We start from the raw sequence: 20,131 nt of genomic DNA on the forward strand, positions 1-20,131 counted from the left end.
ACTACATCTCTAGTTATAGATAACTTGATGATAACATTTTAATATTTCTAGCACTGGAACTTGTTCCCTCAGGAAAAAATGAAGTCATAATTAAGGCTTCCAAATTAATTGTCAAAGCCAGTCTGTTTTATAAAGTAATCTAGCATAGAATTGGTTACTGTTGAAAGAAGTGTTCAAAAACCACAAGATCCAAATGACTGTAACTTAGAGCTGGAGAACCTCTCCTATGAGGAAAGGTTGAGTGATCTGGGATTGTTTGGCTTGGAGAAGAGAAGGCTCCAAGGAGACCTCATTGTGGCCTTCCAGTACTTGAAGGGAGCATATAAACAGGAGAGGGACAGCTGTTTATGGGGGTGGATAGTGATAGGACAAGGGGGAATGGTTTTAAATTGAGACAGGGGAAGTTTAGATTAGATATTAGGAGGAAGTTTTTCACACAGAGGGTGGTGATGCACTGGAACAGGTTGCCCAAGGAGGCTGTGGATGCACCATCCCTGGAGGCATTCAAGGCCAGGCTGGACGTGGCTCTGGGCAGCCTGGTCTGGTGCACGTAGCAGTGGGATTGAAACTAGATAATCACTGTGGTCCTTTTCAACCCAGGCCATTCTATGATTCTATGATAACTTCAGTCTTTTAACTCACCCTGGTTAGAGCCCTTAAGCACTTGGCTTCATGGGATTATCTCAGAGCTCATATCAGGCCCGCACAGGAAAAATAGTATGTGCATTTATCAATGAAGCTTCCTTTTGCTGGATTATTGCAGATGATATTTTGGTTTTCATTCAATCCATCTGAGGTTAAAATAATACAATCTTTACAAAAACTATTTCAAATATTGTTCTGAACGAATCACTAGTCATTTTCCTCAATAATGATTTTAGATCTTGCTAAAATTAGAACTGATTGCTGTGGTGTTGAATTAAAATTTGCTATTTTTCTGTGCCCTAAATTCTTTCTTAAATTTAACTGTATTTTCTCTTTTGTAGCCAAAACCATGTGCAATATCAGTTAAGATATGCTTCAGTGGCCATTTTTACCTGCATTTTTTTTTTCAGACTGAAATTGAGGCAGTGACACAGAAGATGGAAAGTCTACAGAAAGACTATGAGTTAAAAATAGGAAAGTATGTCGATCTTCTTGATATGAAGGCTGCACGCATCAAAAAACTAGAAGGTATTTTTGAATCATATGTTCCTTCCATTTTTTTAATTGTTCTTAGATTGCAAATTTGCTCATCAGTTGAAACACCTTTTAATTCTTAAAACTAACACGAAGATCAGATCGTCCAGGGTCCCTTATCTATGTGCTGTTTTGTTGACTTAAGTGTTACTTATTAAATAAAAGTCAAGAGAATACTTTATGCTGCAACTGTTGCAGCATAAGCGACCAAACCTCGACTTTTAAAATACATTTTTGTGGTCAAATTTTTTGTTTTGCTCTTCAGTAATTATGTAACTTTTTATATGTTGCAAAAACTTTCACACTTAGGGCATAATATGCCTTACACAATATTTTAACATTATGAATTTGAAACTATGTTTTATTGACTTCATTGTATAGAATAAATGGTAAACAGGAAGCCCAGAATGGGATAACTTAAAATGTTATAACTTACATGTAAGCATATATTCTTTCTTTCCCCAGTAAATAATATAATCTGTAGTTCAACCCTTCAAAAAAAACACATTTTAAGTCTCTGCTGAATTTTAGCCTAAAAATACTTACTTCGATCATCATATAAGGCTTCTGCATTTTTGTTTTTTTACTGTTACTAATTGCTAGCAGTCTGTGTTATTACTTACATTGGTGCAACTGCATTGTGGAAGTATTCTGAGCATGCTAAGCTAACTGTGGATGTCTGATTTTTAAGTGTGCAGTTTGTGTTGGGTGGTTTTTTGTTTTCTTCTCTATGCAAGCATGAATTATATTTGATTTTTTTAAACAGTCATGTTGTAGCCCTCAATTGTTTTTTTAATTGCAGCGCAACTGAGAGATGTTGCCTATGGTAGTAAACGCTACAAATTCAGACCAGAAATATTGCCAGCCAATCCAGTGAACATATTTGATGAAACTCTACATTTCGAAAGACGAGAGGGCCTTTTTGAAATTCATATCAGCAAAGTGATCTTCTCTTCTGAAGCTGTGCATGCTTTTGGTGACCATGAACCTGCAACTTTCTGTACTTATGCATTTTATGACTTCGAGCTTCAAGCAACCCCTGTTTTGCATGGACATACCCTGTCATATGACTTTACTTCTCAGTATCTTGCCCAGATTGATGACAGCTTCTTACACTACATACAGAGTAACAGTGTCACTCTTGAGGTTCATCATGCATATGGTACAGATTATGAAACAGTTGCTACATGCCAACTGGCACTCCATGAAGTCCTGGAACAGAATGGGAGGATCTACAGCACAGCAGTTTTAGTTGGTAATTAACATATGAAAAAGTATTTTGTTGGGTGTGATAAAGTGACCAGTAATCAATATTTGACCAACTATTAATTTATGTATTGCTATTTTCAAAAGAAAAAGGAATGGCTTAAAAAAAAAATTATGTTGGATGTGCAGCATTTCTTGTTGATTCTAGGTACAATTTTACTACAGGTGCAATTTTACCAATAATCAGTGAGTACAAAGATGATGTTAATAAAATGACCTGATAAGACATATTAGAAGTTTACTACATGTTGCAAATAGCGTTAGAGAATCTTGTCTGGAAATAGGAGATTCTTTGTCTTGTACAGAAGTTACTTACCATGTGTAATTACACAAGTAAAGGATATTTTATTAAGTCAGTATTACCTTTCTCAATGTAATTATATGATGACAGCATGGAGAAAAGTAGTTAGAGCAGAGTTCTTGTTTGCACTATTGTACTATTCATATTTCACAGTTTTTCTGTGAACACTGCAGAGATCTTCAAAATCTGACATTCTCTTTCATTTTTCATTACTTTTTTATATATGTTATTTGTGGTTTAATTGTTTAATGCATGTTTCCTTCATTCTCTAAGACCATTATTGATACAAGGTGCCCCTACTTACTTAACTATATATATAATTTCATTCAAGTCTTGTAATGAACTTAAATGAAACTAAATTATTTTACTCTCACATATATAATTTCTCTGATTAGTATAATATACATGAAAAACAAAAATGTTTCTGCTTTATAAGACTGTCAAATATTAGTTCTTTATACTTGGCCCAAATATCATAGATATCTATCCTCATCCTTTAATAATAAATAACAGAAGAAGTTATGGTTTTTGTAGTTGCAACTGTTAATTCTTCTGAAGAGGTAAGAGGTCTGCTTATAGTTAATACTCATAAAGCATCAAAAGAGCAGAAATGGTCTGGTTACAGGAGAAAATACTTCAAATAGTAGCATCTACAGGGGGGTATTGGTTTGGCTTTGGGGTGTGTTGTTGTTGTTGTTTCTTTTAATTTAATCACTGTTTTGAAGTCATTTTAAGGTGAAAATGTGATCCCATATTTTCTTAGGAATAAATGGAAACATCCAAGATTTTGGTACTGTAGAGTACTGGGTCAGGTTACAAGCTCCTATGGATCAATCCATTGGTCTTTACAAAGAGAAGTCTAAGGCTCAGGAGTACATAACACCCAATTTTAGGGAACATGAATCACCATTCCAGGTATGCTTGGTTTTGTATTACATAATTTTGGATAAACTGCTTTATTTTTTTCCCCATTGCTCCCCCCCCCCCCCCCCCGCATTACAGCTGAAATAGAGTTTTGCTGAAAAGGCAAAGTCTTAAACTTCAGTTGCTTACTTTTATAGACTCTGTCACTAGAACATTTGAAATTATTATGTAAATATTGTATTTATTTTTCTTAACCTGTAAAAAAAGCCAGAATTTATTTACATTTTATCCTAATGGAATATTCAGGAATGTTAAACCAGACAGGTCTCAGTTAGGTATTACAGATGACGCAATTGTTCAGAAAGTTTTAAAAGTTCATAATGTTTGCATACATTGACATGGAGGTAACTTCACTTTTTGTTTTTATTTTATTTACTACTTGTTGAAGAAAATTATCACGATATAAAGCTCTGTATAGTAGTGATTTATCAATTAGTTTAGGAAATAAAAACAACTCTATGTCTAGCATAACTTCAATGCTTTTGTACTATACAACCATGTGAGTTTATATTAAACCAAAATCTATACTGATTCCATAGTGTATGCTGGGAAGTATGATGTACAAATTCTGTGAAGGGTCAGTGTAGATATTTTCAGAGTATTTTTGGGTTTGACAACAATGTAGCATTTGCTTTAAATCAGATTTTACTCAAACGTATTTTTTAACTCAAAGGTATTTTAACTAACTCTTAAAATCTGGCCATTGTTAAATGCTCAAATCTGTAGTTTTCTCTATTTTTTTAATGTTATTTCTAGCTATGTTACAAATCCAAACACGGGTGGAAGATAAGGCATGTGGAACAGAGCATTTCGTTGTAATTGTTGTAAAACTGGAAATTCAAGCAACAGAAATATACTGGTTATTAAGGAAAAAATAGAACAGGAGAAATTGCAGAAATGAAGAACAGCTTTTAAAATAGCTGTTTGAAACACTGCAGTTTTCAGAGATGTTTCATAGCAGAAACTGAAAGTAGTATAGGAATGGCGCAGGTGGTTACATTATGTTACAGATTCTATTAGTCTGTAACTGCAGAAATACCTTCAGTTGTGTGTTCCAAAATTTAGGCTTTCACTAGTTGAACATATAAATATAAAACTTTGTCCTTTGTGAGTGGCAGAAATCATGTAAACATGAACTGTATATAAACTGCTATAATGACTCTTTTTTTCCCCAATTCTGTTTATAGCTAGAAATAATAACCTTAATGTTACATATTCAGGAGAATCTGAAACTGTCATGATTGACTGTCTCTACCAATTTCAATGCGGATTATTTAATAAAAATATTTACCATTTTATCATGCAAAATCAAATTGATTCATGTTTCCCTCAAATACCACAAGACAGAACTGTGCATTCCATAAACGAGATAATTATGTACAATGAATGAAATTAGCTGTGACATATTACCATAAAAGAAAGCAGAGCCTTATAAGGTGAATATAGTTGGTGATTGCTTCTTTAAGACAGTCATATAATTTGGGTTTTTGTGCTGTTCTTTAATTTTTATTAATTTACCCATTTTTCTTATTCTACTTCAAACATATTTTTGCTGTTCATGTGCTGATTTCTATTTTTGTCATTTCTTTATTAATATAAAGGTTTTGGAGAAAGAAAAAGGGAAGGCAAATGTGCAGTGCTATTTTAATTATTGGAAAGTACTTATAAAAAGAACTACAGTTAGAAAAATTGTCTTGACACAGAATAGCTTTCAAAATCAGAATCCATAGTTTTAAAGAGGCACTGGTTATGGATCATCCTTAACACTTAACTGCTTTGATAATCAAATGGCAAATAGGTCACAATATGTTAGAAGAATTAGGCAAATAATCACATTCTTGAAGGGATTAATCTCCTTACACCTGCAATCAGAGAAGGTTGTAGTTGAATTTATGGAACAAATTTGATTTTGGCATAGAAAGTTAAACAGTAGTTGGAGTGTCAGCTAGATAAATTATTTCTTCTATTTATATATTTCTTAGTGTGCCAACATAAGAATTGTAATTTTTAAATTCAACTTCTTTTTCATTTAAAGCAGCAGATTCTCAGAACTGCCGAAGTCAGCGCTTCAACATCAGATGGCGATTTAAATGAACTCCACGTTACAATAAAATGTTGTAACCGTCTACAGTCCCAAAAGAAACATCTTCAGCCAAATTCATATGTTGTCTACAAGTTTTTTGATTTTGCACACCATGATACTCGCATCATTCCTAGCAGCAGCAACCCACAAATAGATGACCATATGTGTTTCCAAGTGCCAATGACTGCAGATTTAGACCAATACTTGAAATGGGAATCCTTAACGTTTTATGTATTTGATGATTCTGAAATGGGAGAAGATGGCTTTTTAGGGAAAGCCAATGTGCCTCTTATTCCCTTAGCATGTAACAGATCTATCTCAGGTAAGAATTTGATCTCTTCATACCTAACAAAATCCTCACTACTTTTTTAATACATGTTTTAAGTATCTTTGGAAATTTGCCTAATTAAATTTGGAATATCTCAAAGAATAGAGATCTACTCTCAGGCTGACCTTGTTCCAGTGTTTGACTTTCTCTGTGATTTAAAAAAAAAAAAAAAAAAAAGGCAGAACACCTTTTTCTTTCTGATATTCTGACTTATCTGTTGGCTCTCCTCTTCTTGCTGTGCACCTATGGTTCCATTTTTTCTGCATTCTACAAGTAGTAGCTGCAGACAGCAATAAGATGTATCCACTCAGACCTGCCTTTTCTGAAGGTCAAGCAAATCCACTTCTTTCAGATTCTTCTATGTCATGTGCTCCAACTCCCCGAATTTCTTGGTAGTCCTCCAGTCGACTTGCTCAGGTGTGTCAATATGTCTTGTGCAGGAGAGGCCACAGTATTCCAGATGCCATCTCATAGGTGTCAAGTAGAGTAAGAAATTCATCTGGACCTGCTGGCTGCATTCTGGCTGATGGAAACTGGTGTGCAGTTGGCCTTTGTTGTTGCAAAAATACAGCTTTACTGGATCATATTATGTTTCTCATAACAGGACCTTTTTTTTTTTTTTTTCTGCAAGGAAGGCTGCTTGTAACTTATCAACCCCCAGCCTGTACTGCTTCTTGAAGCTATTCTGGGGCAGATGCAGGACTTTCGCTATCGTTGAATTTCATGACTGTCAGCCCATTTTTCCATTCTGTGTGAAAGCAGCTCTGCCTCCAGGGCATCAACTGCTCACCCACAAATTAATATCATTTACAGATTTGCAGTGGCATATATAATACAAAATCTACTTAATGATTATTTGATTACCAACTATAAGACATATATGGAATCACTTATTGAAAATTTTACAATATGATTACTGCAAAATGTAATTTATAATTACCTCCACAAGAAGGGATCATAGACAAAAAAATCCAAGTGAATGTAATGTTTTTTCTTTGATAAACATTTGGCACTGGATAGATTTTAAAAATCAATTCATTTATTTAACAAAAATAAGTATTAGTAGAAAATGAGAATGTTTAAGTTAGAAATTTTGAACCATTTTAGTAAGAATTACTTAGATTAGATTACCTGAGAACCTACAAGACATTCTGAAAAGATATAGTAGTCCTGTTCATCCTCAATCCTGTATTTCCAAATATCTTGAATATTACATTGGGTATTTGAATCTACAGAACACAATATTTTGGCTTTATTTCAATAATGAAGTACTTCCTAAAATGAGGACTGCAAAACCTGTTTTATGCTTGAGTTATGTTTTGCTTTGCACTGCAATTTACTTAGATGAATATAGATATGCAATAGGTATGCAATCTATTTAGATGAAATTCACTTTTTGTTGTCAGGTACATTTGAAGTAACAGATTCTGAAAGAAGGGTTACTGGTGCTATCAGAGTTGAGTTAAAATGGAAGTTTGCCTACCTATCACCAAGTGGAGCCGCAGTGGCTGCAGACTTGGAGAATAACATTCAAAATGAGAAATCGATGGCACCTAAATTACTTTCAGAACAAGAAATGCAACCTCCAGCCTTCTCTCCTTCTTTTACTTCATCAGTGACAGTAAGTAATTTAACAAACTTGAAGAAGCTAAGAGATACTAAAGACCTACTGCAGCAGGTCATTTAGACCTTCCCTGATGACCAGGATTTGTCCTTACTGTAGAACAATGCATAGTACAAATGCTTCATATAACCACTGTTTTGGGCTTTCGTTGGGAAGTAAAATCTTTCTTGTATCCAAAACTTCTTGAAGATGAGCAGTAATAACTCATTGTGTCAGATACATGATACCGCTTAGTTTAGTCCTACAATAATTTCTCACGTGGAACAAACTTTGCATTCCATAGATGCTCTGTAGAGTGTTACACCCATTTGTGGCTTAATTCTAAAAGAGATCTCAATTTTTGGGGAAGTTATTTAACCAAAACTACATCATCTCACCTATTTAGAATTGAAGTTCGTACATTTTCATTTGAGTATAAGAAAAAATTAGGGTCCCTCACAATTTACTCTAAGATAATTCAAATATGCCAATAAATGGACTTCACCTTTATTTTTGTTATAGGTACCAATACCAAAACCAAGGCGCCATGCACCTCAAACAGACAAGGAAGTGTCACTTCTGAATGCCAGTTCAGTACAGATGAGAGTAAGTTTAATGTATTATTTTGATGCATATTGAAGCAAGCAGAACTTAGGTCACAGTGTGCACAAATTGTAGACCTAGTAATAGAAAACCATCATCTAACAAAGATGGCATGTTCAAGGCAGTGAATGATAATGTTGTACTGCATAGAGGTTGAAAAACAATACAGACTCCCTCAGAATTGCTTGCTGTCTTCTGCAGCTGTTGAGCTTCCATTTTCATGGGTTTAGGGCAGATTCCCACAGGACTGTTTAACAGTCTCTGCACTGTTTCTTAGCTCTCCAGGTTATTAAAGTGACTTTAATTGATTAACCACTCACACAAACATATAAGTGACTATAGAAATGAAGTTGATTGAAACCAATTTGAAGTGTTGTGCCAATGGGACACAAAATTTGACACCGTTCATAGTCACTCCTGTACAACAAGTTTTATCAGCTGCAACTACACATGCTATGGAAACAATTATATTTCAAGACTGGATAAACTGTCACTTGCACATCCTTCTGTACTCTAAAAGGATCTGCATGGAAGTAACTCAACACATGGTTTAAATTTTTATTTGATTTTAAGATGGACACTGACTGTATTAATCAAATCCTGTAATTCCTGGTTGGTTCTCTTAACAGCTAATGATAAAAGGTTATGAGTTGTTAATATTACGTTGCAAATAACATGCATTCTTAAAAATTAGCTGTGATAATTTTTTTCTATTTGCAAATACTTTGATTGTTCATTACTGGATGGACAACTGTCTGGTCTTTAAAAATCTGAGTCTCACTGTCTGGTTAAGAGTAATGTTAGTACTAAGTCATGAAATACTTGGACTTCCTCTGAAGTCTGAATCTTGTGGTGACTCTGCAAGAATGTATTCGTGTGAGACAACTAGAAGTTCAACAGATCAGCATCTAAAGGGGGGCTATGTAAGAAAGAACAGATTCTTTAGCAGGGTCTATTGCGATGGTACGAGAGGAAATAGTTTCTAACTACAACAGAGGACATTTATACTGGACATAAGAAAAAGGTTTTATAACATAAGGATGGAGAGATGCTGGAACAGGTTGTCCAGAGATATGGTGAATGCTCTGTCCTTGGAGGCATTCAAGGTCAGGCTAGGCAACCTGTATCTGTAGATGTCCCTGATCATGGCAGGGGAGCTGGACTTAAATGACCTTGAAAGGGTTCCTTCCAACTCAAACAATGCTATGATTCTATGATCTTACGATTAAAACAGGACAAGAGTTGTCTGCTTCATTTTCTAAATAGCACATAGTCTGTGTCTTGGAGATTAATGTGGCACAGGCTAAAGCAAATAATTATGGGGAAAGAGAATTTACTAAAATGTATAAATGATTTGTATCACATTGAAGTCCCAAACCATTTATAAGAGTTCTGCAGCATCTCGGCAGAAGCTGTAGCAGAAAGTAGAAACAGTAACACTAGTGCAGAGAAGCAAAGGAGGATGTAATTCCTTTCTAAATATTTCTCCATCAGTAAATTCATACCTGCATTTTTTTGTTAGTTGTACGGTATGTATTAAAGACTTCCCCTTATTTTACCCATAATGCAGGGTGCTGTTGAAAGTGACATGGAACTTAAAAATAAGATCGAGACTTCAACAGGTCCAAATGCTTTGGAGGTATGAATTTATTCCATTTTTGCAGTTCTTTCTAATTTGTTGCCTTTGAATTCCATATGTACATTATCTCTTCAGTCATACATTTAAAAACTGTGCTATCATTAAGGATAGAAATGTGGAAGTCAGAAATGCGGAATATGAGGGGAGAAAAGTGATCCCTTATGACTTTTTCTTTTTGGTGCTTAGAAAGCCAGGCATATCTACTCATTTCCTTCTATGTCTGGATAACACTTTTGTCTTTGCTTTAAAAATTGTAATTGTTTAATGGGGTGGGAAATGAAGCAGAAATGTAGTGACTTTGTAATATTGCTAAATGCATAGCATTCTAACAGTGAAGCGCTAAATACTGCATTAGTCCAAATGATTGTGAAAGTAAATTCTTATGGGAAATTGGCAAGCTTTTGGTTCCAGTGGTGTAGCAAAATGTTTTTTTTTTACCGCCTCTCCTTTGTTTGAAAATGTTGTCTTCTGCATCATTTATTTGTTACTGCACTTGAAAACTTTTCATTGCTTCTTATACTGCCAAAACAATAGTTGTTTAAAAGGCATATACATATATAATGAATGAGTCACAACTCTTCGTGTTTTAAAACTTCATAACTTGCAGACATGTTTTATGAGATTATCTATTCTTATATTGCGTGTGATATATAAGGTTAAACAAGAAAGGCCAGCAGATGTTAAGGTAAAGGAGACTGCTAAAGGAATTCAACAAGAGAAAGAAGACCGCTCGTGTTTGTCAGAAGAGCAGCTGACTGGCCAAAGCTCAGTTACCTCTGGAAAAGAGACAGAAATAACTGAAGAACAGGAACCAGAAGGTAGAATTCATTCTTTATGAATAAGTGGCTATATTTCCTTAATAAATCTGTCTCTTTTTCTTTATTTTCCTCTCATTTCTTACTAGCAGTGGGAGCTGCCTCATTATGAGAAGCTTCGTGACAGAAATGATATTCTGGTGTACTTTTTAGCTGAAGATGGGTGGTGGATATGGTGGTGTTATTTTCATCCCAAATGGAAACTGTATTGTAATTGAATGCAAAAATCTGGTATCTGACCTAGATTCATAAAAAATTAAAAGAAAGATGGCTTCTATTTTGAATGTCTTCATATTCTCTCTTAGAACTACATTGTTATAAAGACTGTTTTAATGAATATGCTCCTTTTGTCTGCAGCTAACAGCCAGTGCTTATATTGGAAACCCTTTCAGACTGTGAAAGGATAGTGTGTCTTATCACAACTGTGACATGAAATAAATCTGCTTCTTAACAACTTTAAGATTATAACAGCTGGGTCACTCTGTTCCACCTTTGAGTTCAACTTTTTGTTAGTAAAATAAGCCATATCTACAATAGGGAAACAAACAGGATGTTAAAATTTTACCTTGCTCTTTTCAGCTTCTGCATAAAAATTCATTAGTAAAATTGGAAATTGTGGTGTTGAATCCCTGTTAAGTAACTTGCTTCAGAAAGGAGAGGCCTGAATGCTCTAGAAAATAATCTACCTGCATTACAGAACTACTTCATTTAAGAAAAAAAAAAAAGAGTAATTCTTTGAATGTGTATGGTATTAAAGCTAATCATAGTAAATCTACGAATTCAGACTATATCCTTTATTAAGCTGATATTTATACTTAAGTTCCTCACAGGACTTGTATCATTGTACTTAGCAACTTTAATCTTGGAAATGTTCATATTTTTTTTTTTAGAAAATAAGAGGAAAAAACAACAACTATGTAGTTCACTTAATAGGTTGTTGATTTGCCACTCCTACCTTCTGCAAGGAAGTGCTTTACTGGACATTACTGTTCAGCATTTACTAGCTAATACATCACTATCATGTTTTCCAGCAAATCTCAGATGCACTATAGGCAGTGTTTATTTTAACTACATTTATTTTTTTAATTTATTCTAGCAGGTCAAGATAATAGACACAGAAATGATTCCATTGAATCAGAAACTGACAGTGACGACTGTATTGTTACAAGTCCAATATCCAAGAACATTATACAGGTCAGTTGGAATGTTTTATGGCAATTTGCTAAGTCTAAGGAAAAAAAAAATTAAAGCCTGACTATATTTAGCACTGGTGTGACCTCACCTTGAATACTGCGTACAGTTTTGGGCTCCATGATATATAAATGAAGTTAAGTTACTTGAAAGCATCCAGAGGACAATGAAGTTGGTAAAAGGGGCGGAAGGCACATCCTGTGAGGAGTGCCCACTTGGGTTTTCTGGAGGAAACATTGATTACTGGTCATCTTGTTGCTCTCTGCATCCTCCTGAGGATGGGAAGTGGAGAGAAAGGTGCTGGTATTCTTAACTTCTGATTAGCTGTGATGTGGGCAGGCAGTTTAACTTAGATGGCCTTTGAAGGTCTCATCCAGCTTAACTGTTCTGTTCTGTGACATAATTTGTTTTTGTATGTTTCTGAACATTTTGGTTCCTTTAGCTCTCTATTAGTTGTTCTTTAGCAACCTTATTTGTTGTCATTGTTACCAGTGTTGTAACTTGATTTTTGTTGCCAGGAAAACCTTGGTTCCCACAGCTGGGATTTCCATATATTGTCCTTCCCTGTGTTGTGTGTTGAGTCAACCAAAAACAAACTGTAGAAAATTGCGAGATACTGATAATTACCAGTATCTTTCTATGCTGCATTTGTTATGACCAACAAAACCTTGGAACTACAGATTTCTAATTAGTGTAAATCTGAGATCAAATTTTAGTTATGACAAAATCTCCCTAAGCACAATAACTATTCTAGTAAGAATGTCTGAAGATCTTTATTTCATTTTCAGTCCTATGTCTTGTCTTTGCCTCAGTTAGGAAAATGTGCGTTTTTTTTACGTCTTCTGGTGCTGTCTGAGAAAAGAGAAAAAAAAATTAATTGGTCAAGGTTTTTAGTAAATCTACTGATTCGATTGATTAAATGTTGTTAAAATTGTCTAAGCTTGAGCTTGTTAATAATATGGAAACCTTACATGCATTCCAATGGAGCCAAATAGATTTCTTTGGCTTCACAATAATTTAAGGACTAAAGGTTTGTTTTCAGAAAAGTTTGTGCAGGTACAGTATCATTTCAGAGTACATTTTTTGTACTTCTATTTGTGTGCATGTAAAGTAGTAGAATTCTTTTGGCTCATCCTAAAAACCTGCAATTAATGAGCATAGGTCACATATATAAAATATAACGACATAATACCAGTGTGGAAAATATACCTTGAACACTATTTCAGTAGTATAGTTCTGTATAAATATGAGACGATTTAGTACTTTTATAATATAATTTATGTAATGTTCATGAAACAGTATTGAAAAACAGACATCTAGCACTTGAAATTGATTGCTTCTAATAGTTAAGACGTCTCTGGTCTGTCTTAGTCTCCTTTTAAAGGAGTAAGGATATACTATACTGTTATATCCTGTCAGCCTAGATGTAATTTGATTTTTCTGTTTGTTTTTTAAGTAAAGGCTGCATGAAATCTAGCCAAGTATATAGTAATGTAAGACAATGCTTTCTAGGAGAAATATTGCACTTTTTTGTTTTTTAATTCTAGAAGAGTTTTAGAAACTAAATGCTACCACTTACATAAGCTGAAGGGAGATACAGAAGGTATTTTTGAAAATGAAACATTTTAAAAACATATATTACGTATAAACATTGAATTTTCATCTGTAACTTTGAGAACTTAGACTACTGCTACTCATCTCTACCAAGTCAAACTATAATAGGGTTGATCTGTACATTCTTTGTCATCCTCTATTTTATGTTATCGAAAACATGTGAAAACATTTCTGAGGGTAGACTGAGTTCAAGTTCATTACTTTCCCTCTTTGTAGATCTATTCATCGGGTAACAAAGTGCATGTTCAAGAAGAGTGGGTAGTTAATTTAAAGCTATAGGCTGTGAAGGCAACGCATGTAATACAAATTTGATTTTAAAATTAGGCATCAATGTATTTGAAATTTTTAGTTTACCAAATACAGCATGGGAAAGTTGGTAATGAATTCATATTTTTTAAAAGATTAAAAACCATCGCCTTTTATCTTGTGAGATAAGTATCCTGCTGGTAATCAAACAGTGTAAATAAGTCTTGTGATTTTAAGTGATTGTTATGCTAATTATCCTATGAATCTGAGTTGTATGCCAAACTGTTTAAGCTACTTAAGATCATACTGTTTCTTTTTTGCATGTTGCAAATTAGACAGTTCATGGTTATTTCTCAGATATGTTGATCATAAAGAAAATCTAACAGATTTTCCACTACTTAGCTGTACCACTTGCTTCTTTCTCTTTTCTTCTTGTCTATGATGTATAATTAATCATAGATTACTTCATTTTGTTTCATTTGATTTACAACATTTATGAGCTTCACTTTGTCGGTATGAAATGCTTGTCCCCTTCTTTCCTTTCCAAAGTGGTGTAATTAGTGTTAGCATCTTTTTTAACAGGCTACATAAAGTTTAGTGGCTGGATTAAATCAAGTCATTAACATAATGTGCTATACAATTTGCCCCTATCTCTTTCCGTTTCCAGCACATCAAAGTGCCAGAGAGTGCCAGTGTAATTGGGCCTTGCTAGCTTGTCAGGTTCAGTCAGGCTGATGGCTGCTGCTTTTACTAAAAAGCTTCCAGGCATAATAATTAATAGAGAAAAGAAGTCTGAGAAATGTAAAAGTTTGGACAGTTCTCTATGAATATTTCATACATTTGAATAATCAGAAGTTAACATTATCAATTTGATGTATAATACGTTGATTAAAAGCCTTGTTTCAGATCCTCAAAATAGACATCAAAACTGGAAATTTGCATTTTCTGTGGCATGGTCTTTATATTAAAAAAAAAACCCTCTTTTTTCATTCATTCCTCCTCCCTTTCACCCCTATGACTACACTTAATCTGTAAGGGAGATAATACAGCATTCAGTTACCACAATATAATTTACTGCTATCAGCTTCCAACTTAAAATATGCTCATAAGGCAATCACTGGGAAAACCAATTCATTTGGTGGTAGTCCCACTTTTTTTTTTTTTTTAGGTGTGTTTACATCTCGGTATTTCACTGCAGATACTGAGAGTGCATTATCTTGCACCTGTAGAGGTTTACTGAAAATTGTCATTGTTGGTTCCTTTTAGATCTCTGGGTTTCATTTAGACATTGAAGACTCTTAAAAACTATTAACAAGCATCAGCAATTTCATCCATACAATGAAATGACTGAAAAGTTAGGAATATTTAAACAAAGTTTATGTATAGGAAAGCTATAAATATTTTTCCTTCTACTGTGCCTTCTTTGTACAGTTCGTTAAATATTACACTTCCTCCCATGAAGTATCTGCATTCATTGAAGAACAAGTGATTTGGGCATTGTTTGCAATTTTATACTTTGTCTTCCTCTACTTCTCTTTTAAACTTACTTTCTGCAGGCGTTCAGCACCTTTGGTGTACCTTTAGGGAGATACCTGAGTACTCAATACTTTTCTTAAACTGACCCAAGCTGAATTTTATGGATCTAAAATTTTAAGGTTTTAGGATTTTGCAGTGTAATTGAGTTGGTATGATTCTACCTACTTAGTCAAAAATACTAATTCTTCAGTATTCTGTTAGACTTGTTTAAATCTAACCTTAGCTGCTTTGTGCTTTTGTTTTTAAGAAATTGGAAAAGTAAAATAACTACAATGGTTTATTTACCGAAACAAGAATTAGAACTCATGAAACAGAACAATTTATTGGGGTATAGTGTGAGCTATTTATTAAAGCACTGTAGTCACTGTTTTCACAGTGAACTGATGGGTCTGAAATTAAAAATCAGCATTAGCTGTACTCCATTTTTAAGATCATTGTTGGCTGTATTATGGTCCCACTGTAGTATGGTCACTGTTAGACGGGAACTAAAATAAAAAAAGAGAATCCAGGACGAAACTAAGGTGTTTCCTTAACCACTAAGGTGGTTTTTGCTGATAAAGCTTGAGATGAACATTGTTTGAGTAGATACTGAAATGATGAGTACAGCTTCTAGTACTTGACTAATATATTTAAAGTAAAATGAGAAATGCTTACCAGCCGTTGCTCTTGTTAGAAGAACTGTGAGAAAAAGGCGGAATAATACCAACCCCTGTCACAAACAGCAGCTTTAAAAATATTCAAAATCACAGAATTCTAAGTCATTAGAATTACTTATTTGTTATTATTACTATAAGAATAATTATTACTTATTGTAACACACGTTATATTTTACGTAACAATTAAAGCTGATTAGTCAGAATACTGAATTAAGTCGAAGTAAATAGGGATGAGTGTGTAAGGCCACAGGAAAATCATCAGCAGAAGTCCTTTGTAACCTAAATGGTACTGTTTGCTGAGGTTGTGCATATGAATGCTCCTCAGTTTCTTACTTGAGGATCTACATGTATCAGAACTCATTGATGAGGAAGTTACCTATGGACACTTGACAAGTAGAAAGAAGAACTGAAGGACTCTTTTTTTTTTTTTTTTTCGTAATTGGAAGTTTAAAAAGCATAACATGGGATTGGAAACCAAATTTGGGTTTTCATTAGCTGCAATACTTTACCAAGATTTTTTTTCACATTGTGGGTAGTATAAGAGAGAATCGTATTCCATTAATTTTTATACATCTATGTTGTCTTCATACAATAATATAATGGGAGATTGGGAATCCTTCACAAATAGAATGTGTTAATCTTCTAAATAAAAATAATAACTTTATTAAAAATATGCCGTTTGTTATATTTTGTCACTATAACTTCCTGCTTAGGAAATGAAAATGCTATACTGATACTTTATTCCTATCCAAGTGTTTTTCATAAATGGCTTATATTTCAAATAGGATTTGTTTAAAAATGTATTACTGAAATCAAACCAAAGTCTATGATCCACATAAAGAGGAAGAATATATAAAAGCCAGAATCCTGTCATGTTTGTTTTTCTGTAGGCTTTTTTAACATAATACTGCTACTTTTTGTTTAATCTTATTTCTCTAGTTTAAATGTTGATGAGTATGAACATAGCTGAACTGTACAGAATAAGTGCTCTTTTATTGAGCATCTTCGTCTTTAATGCTTAGTTAGCTAAGGATCACGCTTGCTTCAGAAATTGAAGGTATTTTAAAGCTTTTACAAAGCATCTGAATTATGTAGCTTTGTGACCACTTGCCACTAATGTGTAGCTAACTGGCTTTGAGTTTGAATGTTTAAACACTGAAGGAAAAAAAAGGAAGTGTCTTGGAGAGCATGCAGTAGATAGATGGGTGTAGGTTGGTACAGGACTGCAACAGTTCTGCTTTCATAGAGCTGATTGGGTTGCACTGAACCTTACTGCTGCACTAACTTCATAGTGCTGCATTCTACTCCTAGCACGTGGCAAAGGCCAGAGATCCTCTGAGAGTTGTGTGTACCTTTCCCTTCTTCACAGCAAGTCTGACTCTGAAACAGCTATTAAAGAACAGGTGACAAAGAGGTCACTCCTTGTTTAAGAGAGTCTGAAGTGGGCGCAGTTCTGTAATCCTATCCGTTAGAAGAATGAACAGGGAGTGTTGCTATACCCTTCTTTCTTTCTTTACGTCTACATGGTTATGAGAAAAATAAGAAAATAATAGATGTTCATCTTGACATGAAAAATGTTACAGAAAGACAGAATATTCCATAGACTAAGAATCTTGTCCATATTTCTTTTCCCCCACACTGAACCAGTTTCTCAGAAGTAGTTATTGAAAGCTTTTGTCTTGGCATTCTTTTTATTTTTATAGGTACATCCAATTTCTCTGTTAGAGGAGATTTCCTACTAGAATTCTGTTTAAAATATTTAAAGAATAGTTTTATTCCTTCCAAAATATAATTGTCTGTGCAAAATAATTGATCTATACAAGCTATCTATTTTTCACTTGAATAGTAACTAATAATCAAGACCAAGGCCAAAAAAAAAAAAAAAAAAAGCAAAACAAAGCAGAAAGCCTTAGATTTAAATAAAATACTTCAGTCTACATCATATAAGTGTAAATAGTTGTTTAAAAATTAATTCCTATCATATATTGCATGCTTTGTATATTTTCACCACAGGCCATGTAATATGGCTGATTTATACTAGTAGTGAAATATGACATAGTAGCTATGTTGTTCTTTATCAGTCCTGCATTTTTATTTGAATTTTTTTTTGTTAGCTTCTGTTCTCCTTTATATATGCTGTATTCATGTTTAATATTAATAAAATGAGGTCTTTATTTTTTTGAATGTTTAGCACTAAAGTAATAATAATTACAACTTTGTAATAGTATGACTGAGTTATTTGTTCTCTTCTGATTTAACAGTTCCGTCAATACCTGGATTTATCCTGCTCTCCATAAAAAAACTATAACATTCTTTGCTTACAGTGTGCAATTACAAGGGTTAATTACATCAAACAAGTTTAAGTGATGTAAAAGAACCACTTTATAATAGAGGCTCTGGTATTTGGAGCTGATTCCTAAACTAGACTGTACAAACTAGCTTGACATAGCTGCTAAATACTTTGGGGCAAACAAACCTCAGCATATCACTTAAAATACAGATGCTAATACATCTGTTCAGTGCAAGAAGAAAAGAGTTGTTTCTGAAGTAAGATTAGACAATGGAGCCAATTTCATTTTTTATGCATGTGAATATAGAGTGCTTGAGGTTATTAGTTGAAACTGAGTAACCTTTCCAGGCTTTCATCTCTTTCTTTTCAAATTTGAATATGAAAAGCATATTCAAGTCAAAGACCATCACTTTAATGACATTTGGCAGTCATTTGATTTATTAGATTTTAGAAAAAAAAATTCCTTTAAATATTTCATCATTCTATGCTAATCCTAGTAATATTGCCAGCTGAAGCCATGTACCTGTATTAGTGGAGACAGAATGGTGTGGAATTTTCTCTGTCATCCTAGTAAAATTTCCATGAATCTACTGAATAATAAAACAACCTTATTGAAATATTCAGATTTGGGTTTTTAGTTAAAGTGTCTTAGGATACATAATAAAAGGAAATGTCTTTTGAAAGGAGGGGGTAAAATTACTTCATCAAATATTAAAAGGTCTTGACAGCAATGGAAATTGTTCTATATGATGGATATTTTTACAATAGAATACACCTGCTTTTCAGTTTGATTAATTATATAATTTGCTTGGGAAAACATAGGCTATCTCCATAATAAATTAGGATATTGATTTGCAGTTCTGACACTGAATCTAGAATGCTGATCTTTCGGATATAACGTATTACTTCAAATGACCTACATTTACCATGAGGTCTCATTGAAATATTTACACGTAGGGGAAATATTTTTAATAAAGTTGTGAACATGAAAAGAAAACAGTAAAAAAAAAAAAAAAAAGTGGTTTTTGATGTTTCCGTACTGCAAGGAGTTCTGTTTATTGTTTGACTCTCATCTTTGAATGCTCATCCATGTACTTCAATTTTGAAACTGTAGTGGCTTTTCTTTCTTTAAAATCACAGTTACCTAGGGAAATATTTGTGACTCTACCTGTCAGGTCTGACGTTTCCACTTAAACACAATAAAACTTATTAAAATGTACTTGTAAGCAAATAATACAGACATTGCTAGGTGGTATAAAACAATTTCATATAAGCAATAGAAAAAATGTCATTTTAGTTAAAGACAATAAGAAAAGGTTCTGATGGAGACCAATTGGAATGCTTTATTATCAAATTAACATGGAATAAAGCATTCCAATTGGTCTCCATCAGAGACCTTTTAACTGTATTTGATTTTACTAGACAAGTTCAGTGTATGAAATGGCATTCCATATATGTACAGTGGTTCTTAATATGCCCAAGTACTTTGCATTTTGATGTATTTTTATTGAACTAATTGTAGTACAGCCTTTAGTAGGCACCTAAGCCTAAAAGTTCTCCTTCACTGGGAGAACTCATATTACTGAGCCTATTTGGTGGCTATAGGAACAAGATGCAGATGACTTTGCTTTACAGTTAGAAATAATGACAACTGAAATCTGTAGTATATAGTGTAGTTCAGATACCATTAATGTATTAAGATAGCCCTAGCTCATCCTTCTCTAGCAGAGAACACCACTTGTAAATCAGTATCAGTTGCAGCAATACTCTCAACTTCAAACCCTGGGGCTTTAGAATCTCATTGTGTCCATGTCAAAATCAATCAGTCAGTGTTTATACAAGACACCCGATGTTTTA

General features: G+C 33.8%; 1 protein-coding gene across 7 annotated transcripts in view; it reads left to right on the forward strand.

The window, feature by feature from the left end:
- Positions 1-20,131, forward strand: part of RPGRIP1L (RPGRIP1 like) — a 63,133-nt gene that overhangs the window by 29,655 nt on the left and 13,347 nt on the right. For 2 of the 7 annotated variants that reach the window (XM_001234247.7, XM_004944174.5), the window contains 9 exons: positions 1,056-1,173; positions 1,982-2,434; positions 3,510-3,661; positions 5,706-6,075; positions 7,488-7,702; positions 8,207-8,290; positions 9,858-9,926; positions 10,582-10,744; positions 11,838-11,935. In XM_001234247.7, coding sequence (XP_001234248.4) covers positions 1,056-1,173; positions 1,982-2,434; positions 3,510-3,661; positions 5,706-6,075; positions 7,488-7,702; positions 8,207-8,290; positions 9,858-9,926; positions 10,582-10,744; positions 11,838-11,935 — 1,722 coding nt within the window. The remainder of the gene's footprint in view (positions 1-1,055; positions 1,174-1,981; positions 2,435-3,509; positions 3,662-5,705; positions 6,076-7,487; positions 7,703-8,206; positions 8,291-9,857; positions 9,927-10,581; positions 10,745-11,837; positions 11,936-20,131) is intronic. The other 5 variants (XM_025154313.3, XM_040707178.2, XM_040707177.2 and 2 more) reach the window with 3 other exon arrangements.

The sequence above is a fragment of the Gallus gallus genome, chromosome 11 (assembly GCF_016699485.2).
Source record: "Gallus gallus isolate bGalGal1 chromosome 11, bGalGal1.mat.broiler.GRCg7b, whole genome shotgun sequence".
NCBI classification, from domain to species: Eukaryota; Metazoa; Chordata; class Aves; order Galliformes; family Phasianidae; genus Gallus; species Gallus gallus.